This window comes from Artemia sp. Qi Xiang Cuo, unplaced genomic scaffold (genome assembly GCF_049724085.1).
Source record: "Artemia sp. Qi Xiang Cuo unplaced genomic scaffold, ASM4972408v1 HiC_scaffold_2992, whole genome shotgun sequence".
Classification (NCBI taxonomy): Eukaryota; Metazoa; Arthropoda; class Branchiopoda; order Anostraca; family Artemiidae; genus Artemia; species Artemia sp. Qi Xiang Cuo.
Genome location: NW_028300387.1, coordinates 237,042 through 258,232, shown reverse-complemented (window position 1 = coordinate 258,232; position 21,191 = coordinate 237,042). Strand labels below are relative to the sequence as shown.

The 21,191-nt window shown below is 35.4% G+C and overlaps 1 protein-coding gene across 1 annotated transcript in view; it reads left to right on the top strand.

The window, feature by feature from the left end:
• Positions 1-18,211, top strand: part of LOC148938735 (thimet oligopeptidase-like) — a gene marked incomplete at its 5' end in the record, with an annotated part of 37,060 nt that extends 18,849 nt beyond the window's left edge. The window contains 6 exons of the mRNA XM_089107581.1: positions 2,036-2,263; positions 9,767-9,979; positions 11,069-11,254; positions 14,399-14,659; positions 15,134-15,232; positions 17,810-18,211. Coding sequence (XP_088963707.1) covers positions 2,036-2,263; positions 9,767-9,979; positions 11,069-11,254; positions 14,399-14,659; positions 15,134-15,139 — 894 coding nt within the window. The remainder of the gene's footprint in view (positions 1-2,035; positions 2,264-9,766; positions 9,980-11,068; positions 11,255-14,398; positions 14,660-15,133; positions 15,233-17,809) is intronic.
• Between the last annotated feature and the right edge of the window lie 2,980 nt (positions 18,212-21,191).

The window sequence follows — 21,191 nt, the reverse complement described above, 5'->3', positions numbered from 1 at the left end:
TACTTTAATAAGTATAAAATTGTTAAAAATTTAAGGAATAAATATCAGTGTACGTAAATTAAACTGAAAATCCAGGATCGTTTGTTTTTGTTTTTTCAGTGAAGCACAAATTACCTTCTGGTCTTGAAAAGGCATGGGGGTTATCAGCCCTACTCATGTTAGTTTTGCTCGTTTTTTAGTTTGTTCGTTTTTGTATATGGTATTTCTGTTCGTTTTGAGTTTCATTTATTTATTGTTAGTGCTTTGTAGTAGTTTTCCACTTGGAAGATTATTTGACTTTATTTCTGCTCATTTTTGGCTTGATGGAGCTCTTTACTTTTTTTGAAAAAACTTTTTTTTTTAATTAATCAGCATAATAAGCCAATTCTTTTGATACATCTGTTGGTAATGAATTTTCGTTTTTTAGTGTTTCGGTTACTATTGAGCCGCGTCACTCCTTACATACAGTTTGTTACCACAAACTGTTTGAAAAGTCTTTGTAGGCACGAACCAAAACTAAAACTGTACTTGCTGTTTATTACCGACACTTTAAACAACAAAACCTGCAATTTTATCACTAAATGCCTTTAAAAAGCTGAAACCTAACTATACCACAGCAGATAGGTAATTTTACTGAAAATTCAAGGAAATCAATAATAGTTATGGATCTTATTAGTAAATAACCTGCGGATATGCATGAACTTGAAATATATTTTGTACCATGGTCTTGGCATACTAAAAGGAATAAAATTAGGGGTATGTCAAACAGTGTATTTTAATGACATCTTATGCCACCCCCTCTCTATGGGAGACTATTCTCATTTAAATTCATCTTATTCAAAATCTAATCACTGTAGAAATCTTTAATGTATTTTAAAGTCTATCCAAGCTAATACAACTACCATAATCAAAGTAAATTAATATTTTATAAATAATTTGAAAGCTTTTTATTAAGAAATTCTGAAAAATGGGGTAACGAAAGAAAGCATATCCAAATGGAGTATGTAGAAATCCGAATCTCGAAATGAAGCAATGAAAGGGGTCCTATAAATGCCTCTATCAAGAATGCAATCTGCTTTATCATCATCAGGATTGATAAAGTAGGATACTTTTTTTTGTGCGTAATATAGATTTGAATCAACCAAAATGTTGTTCTATCGATTTGAGGTAGCCTGGTCAACTTCTGAAGGATAGATTATTGACAAGAAATTCACAGAAGATAGAGAAAAATCGAACATTTTCATACCTTCGAAATAATAACCAAAATGCATATGCTAAGCTATTCTCAAGGGTATTATCAGCAGGCATACATAGCTCGAGAGGACCAAATTGTTATTGAGCATTCATTAATTTGCTGATTTTCCCTTTAAATGTAGCTTAGCAGACTGTTTTTGGCATTTTTTCCAGGGGTGTTTCAGATATGATCTATAGAAGTAGCAGCGACGATATTAGATATTATTATTTAACATCTTAAGATGTTTTTTCAAAATTTTGGAAGTCTTGAAACTAAATCTCGGAATATTTCTAAATTGAGAGCCCTTTATTGTTATAATCATGACACAGTCTTGTTGGGAAATTATATCTTAACTCAACTATTTTAAATGTAACTATTTTACACTACATGCCTTTTTTCACTTAATGAAAAAAAACATTCATTTCGTTGTATTTTTTCACTTTATTTCTTTGCATTTTGAGTATATAGCTAATGTTTGTCATCCGTAACTAACAAAACTCAACACAGCAGGCTCTGTTATAGGTTGGAAAAATACAGTAGACTAGCCAAAAAATATTAACGAGCTAACTTAAAAATGTGACTTTTGAACCAATAAACGTTTATTGATGTTATAATGGGTGTTTTTTTTCGGTTCCTATCGTTTTTCATGATTGTGAATTGCGAAATACTTACCGCTAGTTTGTTTTACAAAATGATCTCTTTCTTAAAAAGATTGTTTTGTGTAAAGATTTTTATTTTAATTTCTATATTGACTTTGAAAAAATAAGTTCCATAAAAAAGAAATGAAAATTAAGGTTTAATCAATCATCTTGTCTATTTCAGTGTGAAAGCTATTCATATGCCTACAATGATAGGATTTACTGCTGGGACATAAAATATTATCAAAGATTGGTTAAAGAAACAAGGTACCCGTGTATTCATGAAAAATTACGGCCATATTTCCCGTTTGAAAAGGTTACCCAGGGACTCTTGGAAATTTGTGAAGAAATATTTGGCTTAAGATTTACAGAAGAAAAAGAAGCAGATAAGTGGCATGACGATGTTGTTGTCGTAAGTTTCGTTTATTTATAGCAAATTTTCGCCCAAATTAAAAAAAAAAAAAATGAAAATTAGCATCCTGGGATTCTATGGTCTAGAAAACCAGCTATTTAGGTCACGACTTTGAGAAAATTCGTTAAGAGGCTTATTTTTTAAGAAAAGATTTACTTGAGCGACGGCATATATATGAGGAAATGTTAAGAGCATACATACGTCATATTTGCCTCAGCAGTAGTTTTTATCGTTTTTAGTGTCTAAGATGCATGTAAAAATACACAAAAACATAGCTAAATACATATACAGTTAGAATACATATACAGTTAGAATACTAAATACATATACATACATATACAGTAGAATACTTGTAGAATACAGTAGAATACAGTAGAATACAGTAGAATAGCTAAATACATATACAGTTAGAATACTTGCAACAACGACAATTACAACGTGTCAAAATTGAAAGTGAAGAACACAGAAATGTCCAGTTAGAAGATAAGAGACACTGAGGTTTAAAACGAGTGAAAAACAAATGTGAACAACAAAGAAATATTCGGTTGCCAGACCTACAACAACGAGAAGCAGAACGAATTAAAAATGAAGGTGAAGAAAAAACTGTGGTTAAAAGATATTCCACAGCAAGAACGAAAAATGTATTGTTAGAAGATAAATGGCAGCGAGAATTACAAGCGACTGCGAGAAACAGGACGCTTCAAAAATATTTTGGAAAATCGGTATCTTTGGATTTTCTGCCCCGCAAAAAACTATCTACATTGATCACGAGTTTGAGAAAAGTCGTTTAAAGCTACAATTTTGGAAACAAAAATTGAAATGATTGAGGTCATATTCATGAGCACATTTCAAGAGAATAATTAGAATCATTCCTTCCCCCTTCCCAGGAGTGGTCGTATTGTTTTTATATCTATGACGCATGCAGTAATTCAAAACTAACTTAGCTAAATATAAAATACCAAGTGTAATGAGTCTACTTACAAAACTTGTCTTAAACAGTTTCATAATACATAAAGGACAAATGAACAACCTAGACCATCAGATGTGACCAGGCCAAGCCGAGCAGCTGAGGTAAAGGATATTGAAAAAATGTGTAAAGTAATGATAAACGGAAATGAAGAACAAAGAAATATACAGTTAGATGACTTGCTTCAGTGACAATTACAAAGAGTCAAAACAAAAGTGAAGAACAAAGTAATATCCGGTGAGAATAGAAGGCCAACAATAATTAAAACGAGTCAAAAAAAAGTGAAGAAAAAAGAAATGTCTGGTTACAATACTTGCGACTACGAGGAGTAAAACGAATTATATTTGAAAGTGAAGAACAAAAAAAAATATGTGGCTAAAAGATGTGCCACAGTGAGAACAAAGAAATATTTAGTTAGAGGATAAGCGGCAGCGAGAATTACAAGTGATAGCAAGAAAGCGAGTATAAGAACGTTTCAAAAATAAAATGAGGACCGAAGAATTGTGTTGTTCGAAGACAAGCGAGAATAAAAATAAGAATGAGTCCAAAATAAAAGTGAAGAAGAAAGACATATAACGTTAGAAGACCAACGCAATTGCAATCTTTGGTGCCAACAAAATGTTTCACAAAACCCAGTACAAACCTAAGAAGGTGCCATAAACTTTGTAACTATTAGTTACAAATTTATTGGGGTCTTTCAGTGTTATACTATGGGCTGTGTTTTGGTCTTTACTACAAATATGATTGTTTTTTCCGCAAATCTCACATAATCAAATTCGTATTCTTAAGTAAGTAAAGAATACCAGTTTGAATACGAAGTTACCTTAATATTTTATGTGATCAAGAGGTACAAGTTCGGCTGTATGAAAAAGAACTTTCTGGTGTTCTGAGACTTTACATCGCTGTAAAGGAGACTTGGGGGAGGAGAAATTTTTTTTTTAGGTGAGCTTAAGAAAGGAAAATCTATGCCACTGAATTGAGGGCAAATCGTTTACCTCTTGGAACAACAAAAAAAAATTTAGGAAGGAGTTGAGGTTGAGATGGTCCTTCCTTTTGTCGCATTAAATTATGTGAATTAAAATTGAATTTTATGTTTTGTTTTGCCATGGTTCAAGGACTAACTTAAGACCCTGGCGCCGCGCCGATAAAGGAAGGCTGGCGGCGGTGGGGCCAAAAATACCAGCGGTGGTGCGCCGCCGGCGTGCCACTGATGTTTTTTCGTTTTATCGCCGGTAAGATGTCGGTGGCGTGGCGCCAGCGCGATCAATGTTGATCACAATCATTAATGTTTTCATCAGTCTTTCTCAAATCCTAGCTTGAATTTACAAAAAGATTCAGGCCTATTCATGAGTTAAAAACTTTGCAAGGCGCTGGCTGAATGCTGGTCTTCTTCGTTATTCATCAAGAGAAGTAGAAATATGGTAGAAACGAAATAGCTATGGCGTTTCAGAACCCTTGCATAATAGTCAAAATAACAGATAATAGATTCGCCGCGGCATTCAATAAGATCCAAGGAATCTAATTAAAAGGGAGCACACACAAAAGGCAAATTAGGCCAGTAGCATATGAGAAATCCAAAAATACCCGAGACAATGAAAAAGTCCCAATGGGGGGCCCTGGGTCTATAAAAATATTTCTATGGTTTCCCAGGAAAGTTGATATCATTTTCTTCCGTCTCCGCTTAAAATGAAAAAGATAATTAGATTTTTGGCATCCCTGCTTTCAATAAAAAAAAAAAATGAGGTATTATCATTTTGAAATGATAGCCCCCTATCCCCCCCCCCCCGGTAGGCAAAAACATACAATTTGTTTATAATTCATATTTTTGGGGTAATTTCCGTTTCAATCTTCAATTCCCAAACCTTTTACATAGTCTATAGCTAAGTTTTGTCTCAATAGAAGTTTTTTTTGGAAGGGGGGGGGGGTAAAAAAATTTCTGAAAGAAGATTATATTTTCTTTATTCTATCAGGCGTTTAATAATTCTGTATTAAACATTAAGAAAATGTATCTAAAAATAGCAAAAGAAAACCAAATTCTACAAACTTACGATTCAGCTGTCGCAATTATCTGTTGGCTATCAATAGTGTATGCATTCTGTTCAACTTAAAAATAGAATCCTTGACTATGAATGATGTAAAAATCGTATAGCAATCAGGAAACTGCATTCAAAATGGGTTAATCTCATCAAACAATTCGTTGTTACGAACTGTTTGATAGTTCGTTGCCAGATAGTTCGGGTCGTGGTAGTGATCCGGCTCAATAGTAACCGAAACTCTAAAAAACGGATGCCAATTTTGATACCAATAGATACATCAAAAGATTTGGATTTTTATGCCAATTTCAAATATATAAATTTCATCCAGTTTAGTGTTAACCATTAAAAGTTACGAGCCTGAGAATATTTGACATATTTTTGAAAAAGGAGGAAAACACCCCCTAAACTCATAGAATCTTAATGAAAATCACACCATCAGGTTCAGCGTATCAGATAACCCAAATGTAGAGATTTAAAGCTTCTATATGCAAAAATGTGGAATTTTGTAATTTTTTTTCTGCCAGAAGAAAGATCACGGATGCGTGCTTATTTGTTTTTTTTTCTTCCCATGGGTGATCGTATCTACCCAGTGGTCCTAAAATATCGCGAGAGGGCTCATTCGAACGGAAATCAAAAGTTCCAGTGCCCTTTTAAGTGACCAAAATTCTTGAAGTTCAACTAGGCCCCCTCCCACGCTCATTTTTTCCCCCAAAGTCACCGGATTGAAATTTTGAGATTGCAATTTTGTTCAGTATAGTCAAAAAATCTAATAAGGCTGCAAGTTGTGAACTTTGTCCATTGTTTACATATAGTATTTGTTATTGGAAAGCAGTATACAGCCTTTTTTTGTGGCGGGGGCTGTGCTTGGGGTGGATTTCTAAGAGGAGAATCTTCCTTTGGGTGGGAACTCTCTGATGAGTGAATATTCTAGGGGAAATGTTACACTGGGGAGTTTTGATAAAATTGCTGTACGAAATTCTTTTTAATTGTCTTGGATTCTCTTTGCCAAATTTTTTATGTGGAAATGTTCCGGTGGAATTATCCGAAGGCTTTTATCCGCACGTTTTGTTTTCTGGTAAACCTTTTTTTTTCTGGGGGGCATTTATGGAGTGATCAAGAAACCGATTATTAGATTAAAGTCTTCCAATAAAAAAAATGGCAAGGAGAATTTTTCAGGGTGAAATATCCATAAGCCATTTTACAAAGAGGGGGGATTCTCAGCGAGGAAGGAACTGTCTGGAGGGAATTTGACGGGGGGGGCACTTCACGCTGGATGAAATTTTCCACGGAGGAGCTTTCTGTGAGGGGCGGGGGGGGTATATTTCATAGGGTGTATCCCATTTGAGCGCTTTCCCATTTGAGCGCCATGGCGCGCAAATGGGAATTTCCTATTTGCGCGCCGTATTTTAATTAGTTCAGTTGTGTCCCATTTGAGCGCCAGATAATTAGGTCAGGTGACCTAATTGCGTAAGCGATTGCACAACCGTTTACCCACCGTATTAGTATTAATCGTATTAGTATCAACCGTATTAGTATTAATAAGTCAGTTTGACAATGAAGAGCTCCAAGAATAAACAACTGCTAGAACACGACGGTTTCGTCTACAGATTCGATAAGCCGATTTCTGGAGGAAGAAAGAAGAGCTGGAGATGCATGAAGAAGGGATGTCTCGGGCGGTTACACACTGATTCCAGCGACGGCTCACCAGTTTCAGTTGGTACGCACGACCATAGCGCTGATCCTCTGCAGACCCAGCAGTACAAATTCCGGTCAGACCTTCGAAGCGAGTCAGCCCGTACTACTCGTCCGATTCCCGCTATCTACGACGGCCAGGTCGCAAGTGCTGCTGCCAGTGGGCTGAGTGCTTTGCCTCAGTTACCCTATAAGCACGTGAAGTCGTCCATGTACAGATCACGAAACAAGCTGATACCACCACTGCCCGCTGATACTATATCCGTACCGACGCCCTTGCCCCAGGCTTTCAGTGAGACGTCTGCAAACCAGAGATTCCTCCTCTTTCAGCTTCAAAATAACGCTGCGATTTGCTTTGCAACCGACGAGTCGTTAAGTCTGCTTGAACGAAGCCCGGAATGGTATATGGACGGCACCTTCGACTCAGCTCCTTCCCCATTCGGCCAGTTGTTCACCGTTCACGTTTTCTTCGGCGACAAGCAACTTCCCGCTGTCTTCGTGCTCATGGAGAGCAAGTCTGCGCAGCTTTACAACGACGTCTTCAGCGAGCTGATCCTACAGGCTGCGATGAAAGGAGTGACACTTCGCCCGACGACCGTCGTCTCTGATTTTGAGACCGGTCTGCTGACATCCGTGAAGCAAGTTTTTCCGGCCGCCAAGCACCGTGGGTGTTACTTCCACTTTTGCCAAGCAGTAATCAGAAACTTGGGGCGTCACTCAGTCCGTGAGCTGTACATGACCGATGCAGACTTCAACCTCTACGTTCGAAAGCTTCTGGCTCTGGCGTTCCTACCTCCAGCGATCGTCAGAATCAATTCTGGTCCAATCATTTCTCACATCGTTCGTACCTGGCCTTCGGCTCGTCCGTTTGTCACTTACTTCAGCCGTCAGTGGTTCGACCAATGTCCTCCTCATTTCTGGTCAGTCTACGGCATCCAGCGAAGGACAAACAACGACCTCGAATCATGGCACATGCGGTTTAACCGAAGAGTCGGTCGCTACCACCCGAACTTGTGGCAGTTTATCTCTTTCCTGAAGGAAGAACAAGCAGTCGTCGATTCTGCAAGGACACAGCTACTCCAGGGTCATGTCATCCATCGGACGAACAAGAAGTATGCAAGGCTGAACGAACGACTCGAAAAGCTGTCGACGGAGTACAGGGCTGGAACTCGAACAGCAGACGAGCTTCTCTTGGGTGTCGCACATAACATTTCGCCGGATGTGTGATATTAGCAGTTTTTGTTTGTATTTTTACCAATATATTAATTTGAATTATCCGTTTTTGGCACGATTTTTGGGTGATTTCGTTCCACGCTTCATCCACCGCAAAATCACAATTTTGGGTTTGGCGCTCAAATGGTACTCCGTGGCGCTCAAATGGGAACAAAATTCCGTGGCGCTCAAATGTAACAAAATTCCGTGGCGCTCAAATGGGAAAGCGCTAAAATGGGAACACCCCATTTCATAGATTTACCGGCATTATTTAAAAAAACGAACAGAAATTATGCCATATATGAAGGGTTGCTCCCTCCTCGATACCTTATTCTTTACGCTAAAGTTTGACTGTTTACTAAAATTGAAACAAAGGGGCTGTTTAATTAGAATAGGAAGCTTTTTTAAAAGTGCTAACAACTTTAGCGTAAAGAGCAAGGTATTGAGGAGAGGGTGACCCTTCATATCCGGAATAAATCTGCCAAAATTAATATGCAAATTGTGTTTTAATTTTTCATGCACGGTGAGCCAAAATCGAACCTGCATTAGTTTAAAAACGTTTAGAAATTAAATAAAAAACTAGTTTTTTTTTTACTGAAATTATGGAGCGACATTAAAACTTAAACCAACAGCAATTATTCCGTGTATAAAAGGGGTCGTCCCCTCCTCAACCCCTCACTCTTTACGCTAAAGTTGGACTCTTTTTAACCACTCTACTTTTTAAAACAATAAAAAACTTTAGCGTAAAGAGCGAGGTCTTGAAGGGGGGACAGCCCTTTTCATATGCGGAATAATTGCTGTTCGTTTTAAGGTTTAGTGTCGCTCTTTACTTCAGTTAAAAAAAACTTGTTTTTTTTATTTAGTTTCGTAAAGACGATACTTTTGTCGACATATGAAGAACCGTGTAGGCTATCTTGCAATTGTATCTGTATAGTTTATATGCAAAGTAACACAGAGAAGATAATTAAGGAACAAGAGAAGAGTGAAGAGTTATTGTATACAAAGTAACATTGGCAGGGATAGTCACTAGTAATAAATCACTAGGGGTGGCACCGTGATACAATGATTTTTTGGGATTTGGGGAACCAATTCTTTTCAGAGTGACACATAGATTTTCGGGAAAAGTCCCGAAAATTCAGGGATAGTGCAAGCCCTGCTTGATTTCTAGTAAGGAAAATTGAAATACTTAACAACACGAGAAAAGAAAAGTTCCGACTTTGTGGTTGACTCAATAAAGAGTTGCCGTAATATTCAGCCGAACGCCACCACCTCTGCCGGTGGTGGCGCGCGGGCGGCGGGCCGGTGACGTTGCGACACTTCGGCGGGGGTCAACCGGGCCTCTCGTTGGCGGCATTCGGTCGATGCGCAGGGGTGGCGCTGGGGTCTAATTCTAACCCTTTGCATGGCAAAAAACATCACAAAGTAAAAAATTTTGCTTATGCTTGGGAAAGGCTAGTTTAGTAATTTCTTGAATTTATACTAAATTTTTATAGTATAATGCTTTATGCTATTGAATGAGCTTATGACAAGCCATAGTTTTCCAGCACTTTTGCAGTAATTGATATTTACTATCTTTTTTATTTCTATTTTCTGTAGTACAGAACCAACGATTCAAAAACTGGTGAGCTTCTGGGATATTTCGTTCTTGATCTTTTCCAAAGAGATGGTAAAAATTGTGAACCTGCTACTTTTCCCCTAGTCTCCTGTTGTCTGGACTCTAATGGCTCTCGGATTTTTCCTTACTCTGCAGTGCTGGCAAACTTCGTTAAGCCAACTCCAAATAGACCCTCACTTTTATATCATGACGCGGTAAGTGCTTAACAAAAGAGGTTATTTTTAACTTTTAAGATTTTTAAATTTGCAAAATGGATGTAACGGTTATTTTGGTGAAATTCTGTTTGCTCAGTTTAAGATTGCTGATGGTAGGGGATACCCTCAGATTTTATCGTTCTTGTTCTAGATTTAAATTGACTATAGTAACCTAGAATTAGCCAAGTCTAGCTATTTTAACTAGCCTTATTCTGCTAGTCAACAGGATTTGGAAGGGAATTAGGGTATATAAGATTGTGAAAATCAGGTCTGATGTTTTTGACCATGAAAATTATGACGGTATTTTTTAATGCTTCCTAGTACTTACACTCCAGATATGGTACTAAAAAATGTCATTTTGGTGCCATATGTAACTTTATGTAATTATATGCAACTTTATTATCAAGATCTATGTATAAACATAGATATGAAAATTAGCTTTTAAACGAAACTTTAAATAGGCCTTTACGGTATTACATTAGCCTGCTAGATATGCTAATCAAGAAATGAATGATGGAAATATCAAAGGGGTCGGGAGGGGGATAATAAACCATATTTGTAGGATTTCAAATACGATTGTGATTGTACTCTTCTCATTTTTCCCAGTCTTTCCATCGCAGAAATGGTACCAAAAAAGGACTTTTTGAGTGTCATCTAGTACTTTAGAATGGCGTTATTAATTTGAGTCTATGAAAAGTACTTAGGAATTGAAACTAGCTTATAAATGAAGCTCAACCCAGTGGACACATAACTACTACCCATGCAAAAAAAATGATTGTTCCTTATTGTTTAAGGAGGGAAGCGTTATAATTTTTTGTAGAGGGGTTTCCAATATTGGTTATGTATAATTTTTTCTTTGATGTTAGGCAATTTTCTAAGGGTGTCAAGCTCTTTTAAAAAGCTCCTGTAAATTTATTTCCAAATAATACTTGCTATTAAGATTAATCGCAAGATTTTCTATTTTATGTCTGTTTTTTTTCTGGATAAAAATTTGAACCACATTTTGTTTGATTATAAAAATCTAGTCCATTTAAAAAGATCCAGGATGCTCTTCATTATAGCTTGGATAATCTTAATGTCCTGTTGTAGGTAAAGACCTATTTTCACGAGTTTGGACATGTTATCCACCACATGTGTTCGAAGCCTGAATTTGCGACATTCACGCTTTTCAGTGGTGCAAAGATTGGGATGGATTTTGTAGAAATTCCTAGTCAAATGCTTGAAAATTGGTGCTGGCAATCCCAACCTTTAAAGAGAATATCTGGACACTATAAGGTTTATTATTTTTTATGTATGAACTTCATGTCTTCTCTTTTTTAAATCTTGTAACTTTCCCAACAATGTTGGTACGATTTTTTTTGCAACCACGTAACTTAAATCTTTGTATTCCTAGCAAAAAAAGCACTGCCTTTCCACCGCAAAAAAAAGAAAGAATAAAAAACAAAAAAACGAGATAACAAGAAACTCTTTGAATACAACCTAAGTGGATATTTCAGCTATATATAGAACAGCTGTCATCAGCGAAATACAATATAACACAAATAAAAAAGAAAACAAACTTATTAAAAAATAAAATTCTAAAGTAAATTTTGAAAGAGTCTCTCCTTGCTCACCACACATGGGTCCATCCAAGACACCAATAATGACAAAAAAAAAGTTATTTGTTCCTGCTACTTGAATTGATTAAAAATTAGAACTATACTCAATGTAATATTTGCCCTATATGCTGGTAATTGTGTATACCTTTTGACAACAGGTTCATTTTGATTGACAGCCAATTTTATTTTTGCATTAAATCATTTTTATAATTGAGTGAAGTCACCTAAGTCTCTGTTTAGGAATGTACTATTATTTAAATGTGATGCATCCGGAAATTTTATATTAAGCAGCTTGACACAATTTTCATGTATACAAGTATCAATGTTTCAAAATGGAATCACTTATAACAACACAAGCTTGAAAACAATCATTATTTAATCAAAGAATCAGCAATAAGATAAGACATCGATGTTCTAATCAATTTGGTAAATTATGTGCCAATTATTCCGTAAATTTTCAGTTTCAAGAGTCTTGTGGCCTACAAATAGAAGGCCAACAACAAACGAAATGGGAAACTTTAAAAATTGCGCATTTAATTAGTATTTTCTTAAGTATATGTCTTGGGGACGTTTCCTGGACGATGTTATGGCATTTTGGAATTATTGTGAAGATTCACTTTAAGGTTTTCTTGACCATCTAAGCATATATTGTTTATGTCTTCAATTTATTACAGAGACGGAAAAGATGGTAAAATATTTTTCCTAGTTGGGTTGATTATGTGTAGTATAGATAAACTCTATCTTAAAGTTTACATAAACTTTCACAAAATAATAGATAACTTCATTTCAAGTCTAACCATCCTCCGCAGGTTAAAAGAGGCGTGGCAATACCTCTTTTGGATCAAATTCTAAATATCTGTCTACGGCCACATATTAAAAATGAATGGAATTTTGTTAAAGGTACACTTTTTAAAAGTGGTTACCCTATTTTTTTTAATAATACTATTATTGCTCAAACAAATAAATTTCAAGTAAGGATAAGTCCTTTTATTAGACAGTGAAAAACAGATACAAAAAGTTCTAGACATTTCGACTACGCTCATCAATGATCGTCTTCAGCAGAGAAACTAAGGCATTACAATTAAAGCAAATTGTATATATACAGAAAAAAATAATTACTTCCGGATCAAAGATAGTTTCCAGTTCTTTGGCGGAGAAGGTTCATTAAAGGGCTCATTTAAAATCCTGATTTTTTTAATATTGCCTAAATGTAAGTTGAATTTTTGTAAGTTGACTAAATGTAAGTTGACTCGTAACCTGATTATTTAAAAGACTAAACACAAGATTTGAAACCAAGTTTTATCAGTGAGAGGATACAAAGACTACAGTTTAAAGTGGTTATTCGTCTAAAGACGGCATAGCTTGGATTAACGAATTGGATTGATAACTGTTAAGAACAGTATTTTACTAGAAGTCTTTTTTTCTGTCTATTAGACGAATTTTACTATTTTTTCCTTTTGAAATATTATAACAGGAAAAAAACCCATTAATATCATGTTAAAAAAGAAATTTGAGAAATGTGTCTCGTATACATCCTGTCTAACAACCTACTTTCTTCTAAGACAGCATGGTATCTCGCCGAAGAAAACAGAACATGAACAGAGCTGCCTGAAGGCACTGTGTGGCTGCTTTAACCATTAGTGACACAACGTGTGTCATAAGTGCTAGAAGCACAATCTTGGATGTAAAACTTAGCCATTTTGGTGTATTCAGCCGTCAAGCCACTTTGGGCTTCTCTACAGTTTATTAGAGATGCTCTAAAAACGCCTGTCTCAGTCCAGATGTTAGCCATTAAACCATCAACTGGCAACGCCGATAACGATTGCCACCACTAACATCAGAAGACTGAGTTTTAAGTGACCTATTTCCATCGTTCCTTTTCCAGTAGCTCTTGCTACTCGCCTCATCTTCTCCATTAGGGTGGTAACTTTTCGCCAGAGCGTTTCAACCAGTATTGACGGAATATTGACAGCCAAAATCTGATTTGGTTGTGAAATTAGCCCTTTGTCGAAGGAATTAAAGAACGCAAGTTCCCTCTTCCGCAAATTTTGATGACCAGTCTCATGGTCTCAGGTCTTTAATGGCTTGGAACGCCAAGCATCATGGACATCAATCACCTCCTCCCGTGGAGAATGATGACATCTCGGCATGTGATTGTGAGGAGCCATTTGAGCATAAGTCACCTTAAACTTAGAGTTGGCATCATCGTTTTATATAAGGGATTATTTCAATAGTGTCATTGGACACTGGGAAAACGTTGAGTGAGTGAGTGAAAACTTTAAGGTTATTGTTGGTATAACCATGTTTATGGATTGTCCTGGGTACCCGGCCGACAGACTATATTTAAAAAAAATAGGCTATGGAAAAGTTTGGTTCATCTCTGCTTTCTTAGGCTATGATGAGAGAAAGGTTGAGCTGGGTAGGGCGCGTTCTGCGGATGAAGGATAACAGATTTCCGAAGACTGTCTTTTTCGGCCAACTGTCTAGGGCTAAACAGAAAGCAGCCCGTCCGCCGTTGGGGTGGGAGAATGTCATAAAGAATGATTTAAGGGAAATGGGAACTTCCTTTTAGGGTGTAAAGAGGGAAGCTTTGAATAGATTGGGATGGAGGAGGAGCTTGCGAGGCTCTGTTGGCCTCAAGTGGCTTAGTGCTGCGGTGAGTTGTTAGTAGTAGTAGTAGTAGTTAGTGATTAAATAAAGATTGTAGTTCTTACTCATACTCTATTCTTTACTCATACTCTGTAGCCAAATTAACGTTCTCGTTAGTGTGTTTTCTAATTACCACACTTAATACTGAACTATATGTAAAAATTTTCTGTAGACTGGAGAACAATTGTCAAGTGAGCTAGTAGCAACGTTGCAGGCGTCTCGTTCAATCAACTCTGCTGGTTTATATCTTGAACAAATTATTTTGGCTACATTCGATCAGAGCCTGCATACAGAAACTGTAACGGACACTGAAGAATTGTTTTCAGATATTTATAAGGCAAGATTGGGCGTCGAGACTGTCCCTGGTACAAATATCGCCGGAACTTTCGATCATCTTGTGGATGGCTATGGTGCTGAATATTATGGATATCTAGTAAGAGTTCTTCTATTTCTACTTGCCTATACCAGAGAAAGAAATCTCGAAATAAAAAAAAAATCATTTCTTCAGTGTTTAAACACGTGAACATTTTCGGAGCCTTTGAATTGAGTGTGTAAGGAGGGGGGGGGGTAAATAAGGAACAAAATGGTATTATGAATTGGAGAACAAATGTACCAAATATGGTGATTAATAAAAAAAACTTGGCAATACTTCTGTTGAATATGCTCTTTCTATCATAAGAGTTGAATTTTTTAAATAAAGTAAGAAATTTAAGCCTCTATACAAAGAATGGTCTATAGGTGCAGTGACAGTTCAATATTTAAAAACCTAAAAACCAAGCACCAGGGTGTTAAATATTCCAATTAGTGTTATTCTGCTGTAAAAAAATGTCTTCTGTCTCCAAAAACCCAAAGTTAAAGAAAATTGAGCATTTTACCATCTATTGAATTACAATTTTTTTTTTTTTAGCTATGATTGACGTATATGGTTTATTAATGGAGGGACGCCCGGTACCTTATCATGATATAGAACCCATTCTTCGCGTCTCTCCAATGTAAGTTTGAGAAGGTGAGGAATTCTTCTTCTTTAATCGTACTAAAGTCATTTGTAATTGATAACCACAGAACCCAAAAGTTTTTTTGTTTTTTTACGTTACGTTGTTATTTAAAAAAAAGAACATATGTTTAAAAACATATATTCAAGTCTTGCGAAAATCCCAAGGAAATAAAATAAATAAAAAAAAACACAAAGATTAGCAGCATTAGATTATTTGTCAGCAAGATAATTAAGTTCATTTAAAATTTGAAATTTATAATTTGATTTTTACCAGTTGCTTTGGTGTGTCCATGAAAGTAGTAGGCTAATTGTATAGGCGATTAGTAATTGCTATATATTTTAGTTGGGTTGTTTTAGATTTATTTTTCTTCTTTTAGTTTTAGTTTGTAGTCGGGTTTTTTCTTTCTTTCTTATTTTTCTAACGCTGAAGACGGTTTTTTACCGCTAAGGACGAAATATTCATTTGATTTTCTCTTCTTTTCTACATCTGTCCAGAGACCCATTTGTCCTTTCTTGATTTATTTCTTTGTTTTAAGCAATTGAAAGCTTTGAATCAGTTTTAAATATGGCAATCATTCAATTTTTTGTAGTAAATTGCTACTTTGTCAAAATATGCTGTAAAGACAAAAGCTAAATGTAAGGCTAGTTGCTTTTTTTCCTAATTTTGCATCCTAAATTAATGGTAATCGATTTTAAATGATATTCAGATTTTCCCATTGCCTGCAGAGTTCCACGAGCTTCTGTTCTTCGACCTTTGTTATTCTAAATTTTTGTAAGTGACCTTAGTCAGGCGATGCTAATATCAAAAATAATTTCAATGATTTTGGTTCAGTGATTATGATTCACAAGAAGTCACAGTACTGACTAAATTTAATATCAGATTTTATAAATAAAGAAATACCCTGAGCACTTTACCATTATAGGGACATGAGTAGCAATATAACCATGCATGTCTTAAGCTCTTAAATTTTCACTATCAGATAACCATGTTTCTGTTAAGCCTATTACATCAAAAGGGCAAGAATTATCAGACTACAAATATGTTTTCAGACTATCCCACTCATCTTTTATCCCACGCACACTCAAACAAAATATATTAAAGCAACTATTTAAAGAGAAGGCATAATTTTATTGCAATAATCAATAGTAGTGTGATAGTTGCAATTAGAATTAACCATAGATTCAAGAAGATTCAAGGTCAAATGTGTTTGCCTCCTCTTTACCAACACTACTTGGTTGTTCAAAAGTAAATGAATTGAGAATAGAAGAATTAAAAAAAAAGAGAAATCATCTAGATGTACTACACATAACAAATGCATACAATATCATTACAAATGAACACAATATCCATACAAGTAGGCTGAAATAGCAGACGGTGAATTGTAGCTATAAGGGTGAAACATATAGGCAACAGAGAAAAGAAAAAAAAATCTGTAAGACAAAGAACAATAACGAGCTGCAAAGTTCAAGGGAAAAAAACAATAAGAAACAAGTACAAGGAGAAAGGCAAAAACAAAATAAAGGACGTAAACCAATCAGCTGTCAGCCTTACTCTACTCATTTCCCTTCAGTGCCTTGTTATTACCCATCCCTCCCGTAGTCGTATATAACACAAAATTAAAATTTCAAGATTATGAAAATTATAAAAATAGCAATGATTAAACGGATTAACCATATTATGGAAATAACCTGAATAAAGCAGTGTCTTCATACCTACATCTTGGATGAAATCTTTATTTTTATTGTAAAAAAATGTTTTGTAAAAAAAATGTATTGTAAAAAAAAAAAGTTCTTGTACCCGAAAAATATTGGGATTTATTGAGATTTATAACAGAACCGTGGAGTGGTCACGACGTAGAAAGCGGTCTTCGAGTAGCTATTGAACATGCTATAAATACTCCGCCTTTTAGGTTTTCTAGAGTAGCAGAAAAAAGAATTGCATTTTAATTTAGTCTACTTGGAGTATTTTTTCACTGTTTTATTTTACTCTTTGTTTTTGACGAATCATTTAGGACAGGAAAATATTTATTTTCATATTTTATCCTAATGAGTCACGGTTTTACTGTATACTAGCAAATCTCAGTAATAAAACCGTATTCTGAGGTCACATCTAGCTTTCTCTTAAACGACAAATAGATAGAGCTACCTTGACTTGTAAATAGGCTTTTAAATTTTATGGAGATTTGATCTTTTAGGCCTGTGACTCAACGTGGGGCACAGAGGCCACCGTTGGGACATGGCAAAATTTTGGTGGATCATGGGAAAAACACACTTCGGCTGACTGCACTTTGGGGCTTTAATATAAATAAGAAGAAAAAAAAATCATGTAAATCATGTCGCATTCAAATACATTTTAAGAGCAAAAAATACACAAAATTATTGCAAGGACGCCATAGGTTGTATGCATTTGAAATTTCAAATAACAAAATTTAAATATCACGAGGGGTGTATGAGGATTTGAAAAATGTGTAGGTGCGGTATGACCCAAAATCGGTTGAAACTACTGATCTAGCTATATGAATTTAAATAAGAATGTCCAAAAAAGTGAGCATTTTTTTGTTGTCAGAGCCTTACATTTTTATTTTTTAGTCAGAGCCCGACAAGGATTTTCAATCTGTGTGAGGAAAGGATTAGCAGCAAAGCTCTGCCCATGCATGTTCAATATTTGATCCAGTTTGGTCAGTAGGGCGCATGGTCAGACTATAATCCCCTTTCGTTAACTGTGCGTGAGCTCTGTCTTTGACTTTTCTTCTTGAAGGGTGCGTATATACTGATCGCTCTAGGATCCATCTCTGGAACGCATTGATTAGTATTATATATACTGTTTGGCTCCAACCCCCTCTGGTCGAGATTTCAGTAAAATTGTCCTAAACTAAAATGAATCAAATCCATATTTCACAAAAATACTTTTTGATTTCCACAGGAAATAATACTCTTGGGCATCTGACCTTGTTGATTTAAAACCTTGTTGGTCACTTCTTATGCGGAGAAGGTTATTAAATTCAGTAAATATTTGACATGTTGTCAGTACTACCGCCTAATGTTCGTATACAGTATTTACACACGTCTGAGGTAATTGCCTAAACCGTTTGCTTTGATGTTCTCAAATTGAGGATCAGAAGGGTAATATAGATCAGGAGAACCAGAGCATGGTTGAATATACAATGTTCTTCTGATCCTCCCTTTGATATACATCTCAGCAAACAGTTTTTGGCAACCTTTTATTATTTAGAAGTTGAAAAAAAACGTATTTTTTACTAATGAGTTTATTATTTCAAAATTTGTTGTTTGAAAAACTGAAAATACCGAGGTTTCATGGGTAATTAACTTTAAAGAATGTTGCACATAAATTATGAAGTTCTGACCGCGCATTCAAGCTGCGTAAGTTGTAGTCCAATAAAGTGCTTTTTAAGTATGGAAATACAAAAGAAAAAAATTAGAATTAGTATTCAGTATAAGTAGGTCATTAAATAAGTAATCAAATTTAAACTTAAAAATGTTTAAAGCAAAGGTTTTTAAAAGTAAGGAGCTGTGTATGTAATCCGAAACTATCAGAAATAGTCATATAATAAAGAAATCGGAAAATGGACAGATATTACAATGATTGAACGAATTTAACATAAAACTATGTTAAATCAAAATGAAACCTAAATAATACTAATTAAGATTAAGAGAAGTCGGCAAAAAAAAAAGATAGACTGCTTCTCCACTCTAACCTGTACTGATTGCTTCAAAAACTACGTAGTAAAGATGTATAAAACTATTTAGCTCTCAAATGATTGTGCTTTTGAATGGAAATGGGGTTAAAAAAAAGGAATAATAACCAATTTAACTAGCCTATGCTTTTAAAACAGGAAGACTAAATAGATTGTTACAAATCCACTTGTAAAGAAATTTTTTGTTTAGTCTCGCCCAGAAAGCTTGATTAGTAATATTTTCTTAAGGTATGAAGAAAAAAAAATACAGTTTAAGATATCTATCATTTTCGGATCATTTTCAGTAGACTGAAAATTTCAGTTTTCTAGAGTAGCAGAAAAAAGAATTACATTTTGAGTCTCAGTCAACTTGAATGTGAGAGTGGTTGTTAATATTTTGTATTGCTCTTTGTGTTGCTATTTTGTATTGCTGTTTGTTCTTGATAAATCACAAAGAACAGGAGAATGAACCTTCTCATACTCCATCGTAACAATTCAGGGTTTTACTGTATTAATAAAAAAATAAAAATTCAACTGAAAGTAAGGAGTAACATTGAAAATTGACTTGAACGGAAACTATTCCGTATATGATAGGAGCTGCCCCCTCCTCAATACCTTGGTCTTCTATGCTAAAGTATTGTAAAACTTTTAAAAAAGCTTCTTACTCCAGTTAAACAGCTTATGTGTTTCAGGAAGTCGTTCTTAAAGAACTGGGACAAAAAATTAAATTTTAGCGTAAAGAGCAATGTATTGAGGAGGGGAACCTCCCTCTATACGGAATAGTTTCTGTTCATTTTAAGCTTTAATGTTGCTCTTTACTCTCAGTTGAAAAAACTTGTTGGGTTTTTTAATTTCTGATCATTTATCAAATGATGCCGGGAAATCCAGATCCCCTCCATGGTAAATGTTCTGCTGCCACAGAAAATTCATCAAAATAAAATCCTTCCGCTTAAAATCTCCCCGAAAAATTCTTTTGAACAGTTTCATCCTCACCGAAAATCCCGTAAGAAAATTTCTTATGGACGATTCCACCTAAAAAATTCTCCTTTGCATACTCTTCTTTTAAAAATACCTTAGTTTTTATCTTTTGTTAAATCAGTTCGGAAATCATCCTCACTGGAAAGGTTTCCCCTTGAATCCCCCCAACCGTAGTGAAAAGTAACTCCTGCAGAAAATTCCCCTCACACCCATTGAAAAACCCTCAAGACAATTCCAAACCCGCTAAAAATTCCCCGGGAATATCTCTACATTTTAAATTTAGTCGGCAAAGAGAAGGAAAAACAAATAAAAAGAATCTCGTATAGGAATTTTGGCAACTTCTCCCCTTGTAAATTTCCCCTAGAAAGATCACCCCCCGGAAACCCCACCAAATATCTCACCTTAGAAAATGCCCCCAAGCAGAAAATCTCCCCCCCCCAAATAAAAAGTCTGTGGACTTCCCAGTGACAAATATTATATGTAAACAATGGATAAATTTCGTAATATACAGCCCTGTCCCGGGGAGCTTTGGGGAGTCATGCTATCTCCAAAGCCTTAGTTATTAGACCTTTTAACTATGCTGAATATGCATAGCTTCGATGTCATAGCTTCGATTTGACGAGTTTGGGGGGGAAAGGATTGCGGGACGGAGGTTACCCATCCTCCAATCAATCAATTGTTCACTCCAATCGACTGATCACTTAAAAAGGGTACTTTAATTTTAATTTCCGATCAAATGACCTCTCTTTTCATCTTCTAGAATCACTGGTTCGATACGATCAGTAAAAAAACAGAGGGAGAAAAAATTTCTCCCCCTGGGAGAAAAAACAGACGAATGAACACGCATCTGTGACTTTTTTATCGGGCAAAACATGCAAAAATCAATATTTTGCATATTGGTACTACAGTAGTGTTCTATTATATGCTGAAACTCATGTTATCATTTTCATTAAGATCACTTTAAAATTTGGGGGTTTTTTCCTCTTTTTTAGAAATGGAATGAATTTTTGACGGGTAGTATTAAACTTAATGAACTTTATATGTTTTCAATAAGCATCAAAATTCGATTCTATTGATGTATAGTCAAACAATAGATAGTCAAACAATAGATAGTCAAACAATAGATAGTCAAAACAAAGTCACAACTTTGCTGTTGTTTTTTTAGTTTATTCTTTGTTTATTGTTTTGACTATCTGACTATCTATAAGTTTTGACTATCTTTGTCAAAACTTTGCTGTTGTTTTTTTAGTTTATTCTTTTTTAGTTTCGTCGCCCCTTCCGCGTTCAGGAGCCTTTTT